Source organism: Microtus pennsylvanicus, chromosome 2 (assembly GCF_037038515.1).
Source record: "Microtus pennsylvanicus isolate mMicPen1 chromosome 2, mMicPen1.hap1, whole genome shotgun sequence".
Lineage (NCBI taxonomy): Eukaryota > Metazoa > Chordata > Mammalia > Rodentia > Cricetidae > Microtus > Microtus pennsylvanicus.
Genome location: NC_134580.1, coordinates 90568701 through 90583076, shown reverse-complemented (window position 1 = coordinate 90583076; position 14376 = coordinate 90568701). Strand labels below are relative to the sequence as shown.

Sequence of the window (14376 nt, the reverse complement as noted above, 5' to 3'; positions counted from 1 at the left end):
TCCACTTCTTTAGTCTATGTTCAGTAAGTGGCTTTAAGGCTAAGATATATCTTCCTAACAAGATTTTAATCAGAAAAGAATGGAGGCAATGATTTGATTTCTTTTGTTGTATCTATCCGTTTCCTTTGAGTTCCGCCATGAGCCCGTTCCTGAGATACAGAATCTCTGTGTGCGTTTAAATTGGAGTATCTTGACTCAAGGAATAAAAACAGTCATCATAAAGCTATGGCAAGTTCACCAACCTAAAAGGCATTTTTGAGGGGTTCTGATGTTTCCTACTAAGATATGAACCACTTACCATACTTGTGGCTTCTTCTGCCACACCCTCCTAGGCTTGGCTTTAATATCCTAGCTACTATACTTTCATCTACCAAGCTTTTCAAGTGACTGCCGGGATTGACTTGCCACCTGCACCATTCTGGACCCCATGGATTCTATCCTAATGGAGGCGCCATCATCCTACCTGTGCAGCTTGCTCTTCCTGTTTCTGCCTGAGCTCAGTCTGCAAAGTACTAACGACTTCTTCCTTTTCTTGAAGCTGCTGCTTCATCAAGACAATCTCCTCCATCGCAGTCGATTTCTTATTCAACGGAAGGGGAAAATATTTAGTTAAGCAATGGGAATTGGCAACTTTTAGTTCTTTTGACTTTCTCATTTGCCTTGAATACCTACCCTATTTTTTTCTAATTTCCACTTTAATAATGCAAAAAGAATTTTACTTGCTAATTTATAAAGTATCATTGACTCGCCAAAACTTTTCAGAAGAAGACAGAAGCAATAGCAATACGCTTTTCAATTTCTTTGAAAGCTAACATAGCAAAGAGACAGACCAAATAGACAGTGAGCAGAAAAACATGGAAAACAGTAACAATATGTAAAATCTATCCTAAAAACCTTGCACTAAACAAGTTAAGGGCAAACAATAAAAATTGGGATTTTCTTGGCATTAGAGACTATAAAATAATAATGATAAAAAAAAGACAGCAATAGAGCTACATCTGATGTTCCTGTGGAATAGGGAAAAATCCAAGGTAACCAAGAAGAATTTGTAGGAATAGGTGGCAGCTAGTATTAGAAGAGATGCAACACTTCCCGGTCTTTGATCATGGCTAAATGCAGGCCATCCACAGGAAAAAAAAACCCAAATGCGATCTGTATAGAGGTTTAGCAATGGTTCAGTGGCAACTAGCACTTGCTACTCTTGTGAAAAGATCCAGGTTCCATCACAGCACCCACGCTATCTGTAACTCCAGTTGCAGGGGATCTGATGTCCTCGTCTGACCTCTGGGGTTATGTAGTGCATATACATACATGTAAGCAAAATCATTCACACAAAAGATGCATGAACAATTACATAATACCATTCAAAAGTCAGGCATGGTGGCTCATGCCTATAATTCCAGCACTCAAGAGGCTGAGACAGGAGGACTGCCACAAGTTCAAGGTAAAACTGGGCTACATTGTGAGACCTTCCTTCAAAAACAACAACAAAAATCACGAGGAATAAGGAGCAGAAAAATATGCTGAAAAACACTGTAACTTATTTCATCGTTAAACATGTTTAAGAAAAATGAAGAGGACATGAAGGAACGATAGAGTTAGAAAAGTTTGGAAAATTAATAAAATTCATGAAGTTGATGAAAAAGAAAACTCGTTTCAGAAGAAAAAGCCCAACACAAAACAGAATGCCTTGAGTTAAATAAGAAAAATAATAAATCAAAAAAATATTAATCAAAATTGGGAAAAAAAATACACAACCAAAAATAAAGGTCAAGAGAAACTTGCAAGGAAAAAAATGAAAGCATCGGAGCTGACCGAATGCTATGCATCATGTAATTCAAGAGTTTCTGAAAACACACGGTCCATACAGGAAAAATACACTGAATATGTGCAAATATCAAGACCGTCACACACACACATGCAAACTCTAATAAATGAGTAGACCAGGAAGCAAGTGGGGGGGCAGGCAGGGAGGGACAGACTGACAGGAGAGCACTAATGGTCTGGCTCTGGCTTCAGAATGACCATGAAGAAGAAACTGCATACTAGAGTCATTAGCAATGAGCCTCATACCCTCTCCACTTCTTTAGTCTATGTTCAGTAAGTGGCTTTAAGGCTAAGATATATCTTCCTAACAAGATTTTAATCAGAAAAGAATGGAGGCAATGATTTGATTTCTTTTGTTGTATCTATCCGTTTCCTTTGAGTTCCGCCATGAGCCCGTTCCTGAGATACAGAATCTCTGTGTGCGTTTAAATTGGAGTATCTTGACTCAAGGAATAAAAACAGTCATCATAAAGCTATGGCAAGTTCACCAACCTAAAAGGCATTTTTGAGGGGTTCTGATGTTTCCTACTAAGATATGAACCACTTACCATACTTGTGGCTTCTTCTGCCACACCCTCCTAGGCTTGGCTTTAATATCCTAGCTACTATACTTTCATCTACCAAGCTTTTCAAGTGACTGCCGGGATTGACTTGCCACCTGCACCATTCTGGACCCCATGGATTCTATCCTAATGGAGGCGCCATCATCCTACCTGTGCAGCTTGCTCTTCCTGTTTCTGCCTGAGCTCAGTCTGCAAAGTACTAACGACTTCTTCCTTTTCTTGAAGCTGCTGCTTCATCAAGACAATCTCCTCCATCGCAGTCGATTTCTTATTCAACGGAAGGGGAAAAATATTTAGTTAAGCAATGGGAATTGGCAACTTTTAGTTCTTTTGACCTTCTCATTTGCCTTGAATACCTACCCTATTTTTTTCTAATTTCCACTTTAATAATGCAAAAAGAATTTTACTTGCTAATTTATAAAGTATCATTGAATTGCCAAAACTTTTCAGAAGAAGACAGAAGCAATAGCAATACGCTTTTCAATTTCTTTGAAAGCTAACATAGCAAAGAGACAGACCAAATAGACAGTGAGCAGAAAAACATGGAAAACAGTAACAATATGTAAAATCTATCCTAAAAACCTTGCACTAAACAAGTTAAGGGCAAACAATAAAAATTGGGATTTTCTTGGCATTAGAGACTATAAAATAATAATGATAAAAAAAAAGACAGCAATAGAGCTACATCTGATGTTCCTGTGGAATAGGGAAAAATCCAAGGTAACCAAGAAGAATTTGTAGGAATAGGTGGCAGCTAGTATTAGAAGAGATGCAACACTTCCCGGTCTTTGATCATGGCTAAATGCAGGCCATCCACAGGAAAAAAAAACCCAAATGCGATCTGTATAGAGGTTTAGCAATGGTTCAGTGGCAACTAGCACTTGCTACTCTTGTGAAAAGATCCAGGTTCCATCACAGCACCCACGCTATCTGTAACTCCAGTTGCAGGGGATCTGATGTCCTCGTCTGAACTCTGGGGTTATGTAGTGCATATACATACATGTAAGCAAAAACATTCACACAAAAGATGCATGAACAATTACATAATACCATTCAAAAGTCAGGCATGGTGGCTCATGCCTATAATTCCAGCACTCAAGAGGCTGAGACAGGAGGACTGCCACAAGTTCAAGGTAAAACTGGGCTACATTGTGAGACCTTCCTTCAAAAACAACAACAAAAATCACGAGGAATAAGGAGCAGAAAAATATGCTGAAAAACACTGTAACTTATTTCATCGTTAAACATGTTTAAGAAAAATGAAGAGGACATGAAGGAACGATAGAGTTAGAAAAGTTTGGAAAATTAATAAAATTCATGAAGTTGATGAAAAAGAAAACTCGTTTCAGAAGAAAAAGCCCAACACAAAACAGAATGCCTTGAGTTAAATAAGAAAAATAATAAATCAAAAAAATATTAATCAAAATTGGGAAAAAAAAACACAACCAAAAATAAAGGTCAAGAGAAACTTGCAAGGAAAAAAATGAAAGCATCGGAGCTGACCGAATGCTATGCATCATGTAATTCAAGAGTTTCTGAAAACACACGGTCCATACAGGAAAAATACACTGAATATGTGCAAATATCAAGACCGTCACACACACACATGCAAACTCTAATAAATGAGTAGACCAGGAAGCAAGTGGGGGGGCAGGCAGGGAGGGACAGACTGACAGGAGAGCACTAATGGTCTGGCTCTGGCTTCAGAATGACCATGAAGAAGAACGCTGCATACTAGAGTCATTAGCAATGAGCCTCATACCCTCTCCACTTCTTTAGTCTATGTTCAGTAAGTGGCTTTAAGGCTAAGATATATCTTCCTAACAAGATTTTAATCAGAAAAGAATGGAGGCAATGATTTGATTTCTTTTGTTGTATCTATCCGTTTCCTTTGAGTTCCGCCATGAGCCCGTTCCTGAGATACAGAATCTCTGTGTGCGTTTAAATTGGAGTATCTTGACTCAAGGAATAAAAACAGTCATCATAAAGCTATGGCAAGTTCACCAACCTAAGGCATTTTTGAGGGGTTCTGATGTTTCCTACTAAGATATGAACCACTTACCATACTTGTGGCTTCTTCTGCCACACCCTCCTAGGCTTGGCTTTAATATCCTAGCTACCATACTATCATCTACCAAGGTTTTCAAGTGTCTGCCGGGATTGACTTGCCACCTGCAACATTCTGGACCCCATGGATTCTATCCTAATGGAGGCGCCATCATCCTACCTGCGCAGCTTGCTCTTCCTGTTTCCTCCTGAGCTCAGTCATCAAAATACTAATGAGTTCTTTATTTTCTTGAAGCTGCTGCTTTATCAAGACACACTCCTCCATCGCAGCAGATTTCTCATGCAACTGAAGGGGAAAAATATTTACTTAAACAATGTGGTTGGCAACTTTTAGTTCTTTTGACTTTCTCATTTGCCTTGAATACCTACCCTATTATTTCTAATTTCCACTTTAATAATGCAAAAAGAATTTTATTTGCTAATTTATAAAGTATCATTGACTCGCCAAAACTTTTCAGAAGAAGACAGAAGCAATAGCAATACGCTTTTCAATTTCTTTGAAAGCTAACATAGCAAAGAGACAGACCAAATAGACAGTGAGCAGAAAAACATGGAAAACAGTAACAATATGTAAAAACTATCCTAAAAACCTTGCACTAAACAAGTTAAGGGCAAACAATAAAAATTGGGATTTTCTTGGCATTAGAGACTATAAAATAATAATGATAAAAAAAAAGACAGCAATAGAGCTACATCTGATGTTCCTGTGAAATAGGGAAAAATCCAAGGTAACCAAGAAGAATTTGTAGGAATAGGTGGCAACTAGTATTAGAAGAGATGCAACCCTTCCCGTTCTTTGATCATGGGTAAATGCAGGCCATCCACAGGAAAAAACCCCAAATGCAATCTGTATAGAGGCTTAGCAATGGTTCAGTGGCAACTAGCACTTGCCACTCTTGTGAAAAGATCCAGGTTCCATCACAGCACCCACACAATCTGTAACTCCAGTTCCAGGGGATCTGATGTCCTCGTCTCACCTCTTGGGGTATGTAGTGCATATACATACATGTAAGCAAAAACATTCACACAAAAGATGCATGAACAATTACATAATATCATTCAAAAGTCAGGCATGGTGGCTCATGCCTATAATTCCAGCACAAAGAGGATGAGACAGGAGGACTGCCACAAGTTCAAGGTAAAACTGGGCTACATTGTGAGACCTTCCTTCAAAAACAACAAAAATCACGAAGAATACAAAGCAGAACAATATGCTGATAGACACTGTAACTTATTTCATAGTTAACCATGATTAACAAAAATGACGAGGACATGAAAGGAACATAAGCATTAGAATAGTTTTAAAAAGTAATAAAATTCATGAGGTTGATAGAAAAGAAAACTCGTTTCAGAAGAGGAAGCCATACACAAAACAGAATGCCTTGAGTTAAATAAGAAAAATAATAAATCAAAAAAATATTAATCAAAATTGGGAAAAAAAAACACAACCAAAAATAAAGGTCAAGAGAAACTTGCAAGGAAAAAAATGAAAGCATCGGAGCTGACCGAATGCTATGCATCATGTAATTCAAGAGTTTCTGAAAACACACGGTCCATACAGGAAAAATACACTGAATATGTGCAAATATCAAGACCGTCACACACACACATGCAAACTCTAATAAATGAGTAGACCAGGAAGCAAGTGGGGGGTCAGGCAGGGAGGGACAGACTGACAGGAGAGCACTAATGGTCTGGCTCTGGCTTCAGAATGACCATGAAGAAGAACGCTGCATACTAGAGTCATTAGCAATGAGCCTCATACCCTCTCCACTTCTTTAGTCTATGTTCAGTAAGTGGCTTTAAGCCTAAGATATATCTTCCTAACAAGATTTTAATCAGAAAAGAATGGAGGCAATGATTTGATTTCTTTTGTTGTATATATCCTTTTCCTTTGAGTTCCGCCATGAGCCCGTTCCTGAGATACAGAATCTCTGTGTGCGTTTAAATTGGAGTATCTTGACTCAAGGAATAAAAACAGTCATCATAAAGCTATGGCAAGTTCACCAACCTAAGGCATTTTTGAGGGGTTCTGATGTTTCCTACTAAGATATGAACCACTTACCATACTTGTGGCTTCTTCTGCCACACCCTCCTAGGCTTGGCTTTAATATCCTAGCTACCATACTATCATCTACCAAGGTTTTCAAGTGTCTGCCGGGATTGACTTGCCACCTGCAACATTCTGGACCCCATGGATACTGTCCTAATGGAGGCGCCATCATCCTACCTGCGCAGCTTGCTCTTCCTGTTTCCTCCTGAGCTCAGTCATCAAAATACTAATGAGTTCTTTATTTTCTTGAAGCTGCTGCTTCATCAAGACACACTCCTCCATCGCAGCAGATTTCTCATGCAACTGAAAAGGAAAAATATTTACTTAAACAATGTGGTTGGCAACTTTTAGTTCTTTTGACTTTCTCATTTGCCTTGAATACCTACCCTATTATTTCTAATTTCCACTTTAATAATGCAAAAAGAATTTTATTTGCTAATTTATAAAGTATCATTGACTCGCCAAAACTTTTCAGAAGAAGACAGAAGCAATAGCAATACGCTTTTCAATTTCTTTGAAAGCTAACATAGCAAAGAGACAGACCAAATAGACAGTGAGCAGAAAAACATGGAAAACAGTAACAATATGTAAAAACTATCCTAAAAACCTTGCACTAAACAAGTTAAGGGCAAACAATAAAAATTGGGATTTTCTTGGCATTAGAGACTATAAAATAATAATGATAAAAAAAAAGACAGCAATAGAGCTACATCTGATGTTCCTGTGAAATAGGGAAAAATCCAAGGTAACCAAGAAGTATTTGCAGGAATAGGTGGCAACTAGTATTAGAAGAGATGCAACCCTTCCCGGTCTTTGATCATGGCTAAATGCAGGCCATCCACAGGAAAAACCCCAAATGCAATCTGTATAGAGGCTTAGCAATGGTTCAGTGGCAACTAGCACTTGCCACTCTTGTGAAAAGATCCAGGTTCCATCACAGCACCCATACAATCTGTAACTCCAGTTCCAGGGGATCTGATGTCCTCGTCTCACCTCTTGGGGTATGTAGTGCATATACATACATGTAAGCAAAAACATTCACACAAAAGATGCATGAACAATTACATAATATCATTCAAAAGTCAGGCATGGTGGCTCATGCCTATAATTCCAGCACAAAGAGGCTGAGACAGGAGGACTGCCACAAGTTCAAGGTAAAACTGGGCTACATTGTGAGACCTTCCTTCAAAAACAACAAAAATCACGAAGAATACAAAGCAGAACAATATGCTGATAGACACTGTAACTTATTTCATAGTTAACCATGATTAACAAAAATGACGAGGACATGAAAGGAACATAAGCATTAGAATAGTTTTAAAAAGTAATAAAATTCATGAGGTTGATAGAAAAGAAAACTCATTTCAGAAGAGGAAGCCATACACAAAACAGAATGCCTTGAGTTAAATAAGAAAACAGATAAATCAAAAAAATATTAATCAAAATTGGGAAAAAAATTACACAACCAAAAATAAAGGTCAAGAGAAACTTGCAAGGAAAAAAATGAAAGCATTGGAGCTGACCGAATGCTATGCATCATGTAATTCAAGAGTTTCTGAAAACACACGATCCATACACGAAAAATACACTGAATATGTGCAAATATCAAGACCGTCACACACACACATACAAACTCTAATAAATGAGTAACCAGGAAGCAAGGGAGAGCGGGAGGGGCAGGCAGGGTGGGACAGACTGAAAAGAGCACTACTGATCTGGCTCTGGCTTCAGAATGACCATGAAGAACGCTGTATACTAGAGTCATTAGCAATGAGCCTCATACCCTCCAATTCTTTAGCCTATCTTCAGTAAGTAGCTTTAAGGCTAAGATATATCTTCCTAACAAGATTTTAATCAGAAAAGAATGGAGGCAATGATTTGATTTCTTTTGTTGTATCTATCCATTTCCTTTGAGTTCTGCCATGAGTCCTTTCCTGAGCTACAGAATCTCTGTGTGCTATTAAAATGGAGTTTCTTGACCTAAGGAATTAAAACAGCCACCATAAAGCTATGGCAAGTTCACCAACCTTAATGGCATTTTTGAGGGGTTCTGATGTTTCATACTAAGATATGAACCACTTACCATACTTGTGGCTTCTTCTGCCACACCCTCCTAGGCTTGGCTTTAATATCCTAGCTACCATACTTTCATCTCCCAAGCTTTTCAAGGGACTGCCGGGATTGACTTGCCACCTGCACCATTCTTGACCCCATGTATACTATCCTAATGGAGGCGCCATCATCCTACCTGCGCAGCTAGCTCTTCCTGTTTCCTCCTGAGCTCAGTCAGCAAAATACTAATGAGTTCTTTATTTTCTTGAAGCTGCTGCTTCATCAAGACAAACTCATCCATCGTAGCCGATTTCTCATGCAACTGAAGAAGAAAAATATTTAGTTAAGCAATGTGATTGGCAACTTTTAGTTCTTTTGACTTTCTCATTTGCCTTGAATATCTACCCTATTTTTTTCTAATTTCCACTTTAATAATGCAAAAAGAATTTTACTTGCTAATTTATAAAGTATCATTGAATCGCCAAAACTTTTCAGAAGAAGACAGAAGCAATAGCAATACGCTTTTCAATTTCTTTGAAAGCTAACATAGCAAAGAGACAGACCAAATAGACAGTGAGCAGAAAAACATGGAAAACAGTAACAATATGTAAAAACTATCCTAAAAACCTTGCACTAAACAAGTAAAGGGCAAACAATAAAAATTGGGATTTTCTTGGCATTAGAGACTATAAAATAATAATGATGAAAAAAAGACAGCAACAGAGCTACATCTGATGTTCCTTTGGAATAGGGAAAAATCCAAGGTAACCAAGAAGTATTTGCAGGAATAGGTGGCAGCTAGTATTAGAAGAGATGCAACACTTCCCGGTCTTTGATCATGGCTAAATGCAGGCCATCCACAGGAAAAAAAAACCCAAATGCGATCTGTATAGAGGTTTAGCAATGGTTCAGTGGCAACTAGCACTTGCTGCTCTTGTGAAAAGATCCAGGTTCCATCACAGCACCCACGCTATCTGTAACTCCAGTTCCAGGGGATCTGTTGTCCTCGTCTGACCTCTTGGGGTTATGTAGTGCATATACATACATGTAAGCAAAAACATTCACACAAAAGATGCATGAACAATTACATAATACCATTCAAAAGTCAGGCATGGTGGCTCATGCCTATAATTCCAGCACTCAAGAGGCTGAGACAGGAGGACTGCCACAAGTTCAAGGTAAAACTGGGCTACATTGTGAGACCTTCCTTCAAAAACAACAACAAAAATCACGAAGAATAAAAAGCAGAACAATATGCTGAAAGACACTGTAACTTATTTCATAGTTAACCATGATTAACAAAAATGAAGAGGACATGAAAGGAACATAAGAATTAGAATAGTTTTAAAAAGTAATAAAATTTAATGAGGTTGATATAAAAGAAAACTCGTTTCAGAAGAGGAAGCCAAACACAAAACAGAATGCCTTGAGTTAAATAAGAAAACAGATAAATCAAAAAAATATTAATCAATATTGGGAAAAAAATTACACAACGAAAAATAAAGGTTAACAGAAACCTGCAAGGAAAAAAATGAAAGCATCGGAGCTGACCGAATGCTATGCATCATGTAATTCAAGAGTTTCTGAAAATACACGATCCATACAGGAAAAATACACTGAATATGTGCAAATATCAAGACCGTCACACACACACATGCAAACTCTAATAAATGAGTAGACCAGGAAGCAAAGGAGAGCGGGAGGGGCAGGCAGGGAAGGACAGACTGACAGGAGAGCACTACTGCTCTGGCTCTGGCTTCAGAATGACCATGAAGAAGAATGCTGCATACTAGAGTCATTAGCAATGAGCCTCATACCCTCCACTTCTTTAGTCTATGTTCAGTAAGTAGCTTTAAGCCTAAGATATATCTTCCTAACAAGATTTTAATCAGAAAAGAATGGAGGTAATGATTTGATTTCTTTTGTTGTATCTATCCATTTCCTTTGAGTTCCGCCATGAGCCCTTTCCTGAGATACAGAATCTCTGTGCTATTAAAATGGAGTATCTTGACCTAAGGAATAAAAACAGCCACCATAAAGCTATGGCAAGTTCACCAACCTTAATGGCATTTTTGAGGGGTTCTGGTGTTTCCTACTGAAATATGAACCACTTACCATACTTGTAGCTTCTTCTGCCACACCCGCCTAAGCTTGGCTTTAATATCCTAGGTACCATACTTTCATCTACCATGCTTTTCAAGTGACTGCCGGGATTGACTTTCCCCTTGCACCATTGAGGGCCTCATGGATTCTATCCTAATGGAGGCGCCATCATCCTACCTGTGCAGCTTGCTCTTCCTCTTTCTGCCTGAGCTCAGTCCGCAAAGTGCAAATGAGTTCTTTATTTTCTTGAAGCTGCTGCTTCATCAATACAAACTCCTCCATCGCAGCCGATTCCTCATCCAACTGAAGGAGAAAATATTTACTTAAGCAATGGGATTGGCAACTTTTAGTTCTTCTGACTTTCTCATTTGCCTTGAATACCTACCCTATTTTTTTGTAATTTCAACTTTAATGGACAACGAATTTTATTTGCTAATTTATAAAATATCATTCAATTGCCAAAACTTTTCAGAAGAAGACAGAAGCAATAGCAATACGCTTTTCAATTTCTTTGAAAGCTAACGCAGCAAAGAGGCAGACCATTCAGATACTGAGCAGAAAAACATGGACAACAGTAACAATATGTAGGTATCTATTCTACAAACCGTGGACTAAAGAAGCTAAGGGCAAACCATGAAAATTGGGATTTTCTTGGCATTAGAGACTGTAAAGTAATGATAAAAAAGACAGCAATAGAGCTACATCTGATGTTCCTTTGGAATAGGGAAAAAATCCAAGGTAACCAAGAGGTATTTGCAGGAATAGGTGGCAGCTAGTATTAGAAGAGATGCAACCTTCCTGTTCTTTGATCAAGGGTAAATGCAGGCCATCCACAGGAAAAAAATCCCATATGCGATCTGTATAGATAGAGGCTTAGCAATGTTTCAGTCGCTACTAGCACTTGCTGCTCACATGAAAAGATCCAGGTTCCGAACCAGCACCCACGCTATCTGTAACTCCAATTCCAGGGGATCTGATGTCTTCGTCTGACCTCTGGGGGTATGTAGTGCATATACATACATGTAAGCAAAAATCTTCACACAAAAGATGCATGAACAATTACATAATATCATTCAAAAGTCAGGCATGGTGGCTCATGCCTATAATTCCAGCACTCAAAATGCTGAGACAGGAGGACTGCCACAAGTTCAAGGTAAAACTGGGCTACATTGTGAGACCTTCCTTCAAAATCAACAACAAAAATCACAAAGAATAAGGAGCAGAACAATATGCTGAAAGACACTGTAAGAAGAGGACATGAAAGGAAAATTAGAGTTAGAAAATTTGAAAAATTAATAAAATTCATGAAGTTGATATAAAAGAAAGCTCGTTTCAGAAGAGAAAGCCAAACACAAAACAGAATGCCTTGAGTTAAATGAGAGAAAGGAGAAATCTAAAAAATATTAATCAAAATTGGTTAAAAAAAATACTCAACCAAAAATAAAGGTTAACAGAAACCTGCAAGGAGAAAATGAAAGCATCGGAGCTGACCGAATGCTATGAATCATGTAATTCACGAGTTTCTCAGAACACACGATCCATATATGAAGAATACACTGAATATGTGCAAATACCAACCGAGAATGCCATACACGTTTGCACACTCTAATAAATTAGTAGATGTGGAAGTAAGCGAGAGATTGAGGTCAGGCAGGAAGCTACCATCTGATACAAGATTGCTACTGATTGTCTTACAAGAGGCATTTGTTGTGGATATCCGTTGGCTGGTAATGATTTGTTAAGATAATAATACCGAGGTGACTCACTCCTACCTTCACGGCTTGTTCTGACTGTGCCTGGTGAAGCTGGGCTTGCAAATGTGTAATCAATTCCTCCTTCTCCTCGACTTGTTTTAGTTCTTTCAGCTCCTTTGAGTTCTTATAATGCTGAAAATTGCAACAGATTGAAGTTACTTACTTAAGAGTTACAATCAATATATATTTTATCTTTTTTACACTGTTTGCCTTTTAGAGACATTGAATTACAGCTTCATTAAAGTGATAGAAGCACTCAGGAGCGAGAAGCAGGAAGATCTCTCTTAGAAGCCATCCTGGTTTAGAGTCCCAGAACAGTCAGAAAGACCCTGTATCAAACAAACAAACAAAAACCAATAAAACCAACCAACCAACCACCACAACAAAATCAAACAGCAACGACAGAATCAAGAAAAAAAATTAACACAAAGGGATAAATTTTGGGCTGGGAAGATAGCTGAGTTTAAGAAAGCTTGTCCTACAACAATGGTGACTAGGGTTTGTATCCTAGAAGCCACAAATACCTGTTATTCCATCTTCAAAAGATCTGACACACCCTCATCTTGTCTCTGATACTCTTTTCTGTTGCTGTCCTCCATGTCCCCAGGCACACACATGCACACATGCACGCTGCACTAAGCACACCATGGCACACCGTGGTTACAGGGCTGCTGTGACTGACAGCTGGAGCGGACTGGGACGGCTGGACACCATTTATTGAACACAGAAAGGAAATGATGATATAAGATGCTGGCATGTTTAAGGCCTGAGGGCAAAGTAGTAAGCCTGAGTGAAATGCAGAGTATAAAATGGAAAAAATAAAAAAATCTAACAATATGACTCATGGAAAGTCTGAAAGCTTCAACATGAAAAGGAAAAGGTTAGTGCCTGCCACCATAGCCAGGGGAAGAGAGTTGCCATAGGAACCATAGAGGATGAAAAGAATTCAAACAAAGAAATTACTTGCCTTTAAAACCAACTTTGAGATGTTAAACAACCCTATTAGATTCCCCTCCTTTTCGTGGCCCTGCTGTAGGAGGGGCTAAACCTAGGGCCTTATCCACACTGCATAGGTGCTCTTCTCCTGAGCCACATCCCCAGTGCAGTCAAGGGACAGCAATGTCCCTGAAAGGCAAGGCTAAGCAGGGCACTGGGAGGTAACAAGTGCCCTCAAGGGCTGTGGCTCAGAACTTGAAAAACTCCTCTCAGAAGGAACACTTCTGACAATATAATACAGGGGGCAGGGGGAGTCGAGGCTGACTTACAACCACTGTGAGCCACAGGGGCACAGCAACATCAGGGTAAACTGCACACGCCCCCAATACCTGACGGTTCCTGTTCGTTCTCTACAGCGATACCCAACACTCAGAAGGCAGAGGCTGAGAGATCAGGAGTCCAAGGTCATTCTTTGGCTAGCTACAGAGCAAGTTGGAGACCAGCCTGGAATACACGAGACCCTGTCTCAAACAAATTAAATTAAATTAAAATAATTTATCAAAAATTACTTAAACAAAACAAAAGCCCTCAACTCTTTGGCTTGCCACTTGTCTTTGAAAAAGTTCATGGACATCTTTTGAATCCTCAAGGGTTGGAAAATACAATGCAAACTATAAGAAAGGCAGACAAATTTACAGAAATAAACAGAGGTTTATAAACAAATATAGTGCTCCAGTCCAATTTACTCTTTACACTTTTCCTGTGGAACAAGAGTTATGTCCCTAAGGAGGAGGAAAGGGAGGATAGGGAGGAGGAAGGGGAGGATAGGGAGGAGGAAGGGGAGAAGGAAGATGCTAACAATAACTTTTTTGTATCTCCCCCCCCCTCTCTCTCTCTCTTTTTTTTTTCTTTTTTTTTTGGATTTTCGAGACAAGGTTTCCTCCATAGCTTTTGGCTCCTGTCCTGGAACTAGCTCTAGTAGACCAGGCCGGCCTCGAACTCACAGAGATCTACTTGCCTC

General features: G+C 38.9%; 1 protein-coding gene across 1 annotated transcript; it reads right to left on the bottom strand.

The window, feature by feature from the left end:
* Positions 1–2531: 2531 nt before the first annotated feature.
* Positions 2532–14236, bottom strand: LOC142844315 (uncharacterized). The gene is made up of 7 exons (XM_075962647.1): positions 12944–14236; positions 12438–12551; positions 10843–10968; positions 8759–8884; positions 6688–6813; positions 4618–4743; positions 2532–2657 (listed from the first exon to the last, which is right to left on the bottom strand). The coding sequence occupies exons 3-7, from the start codon at positions 10945–10947 to the stop codon at positions 2532–2534; spliced, it is 609 nt and encodes a 202-aa protein (XP_075818762.1). The 5' UTR covers positions 10948–10968; positions 12438–12551; positions 12944–14236.
* Between the last annotated feature and the right edge of the window lie 140 nt (positions 14237–14376).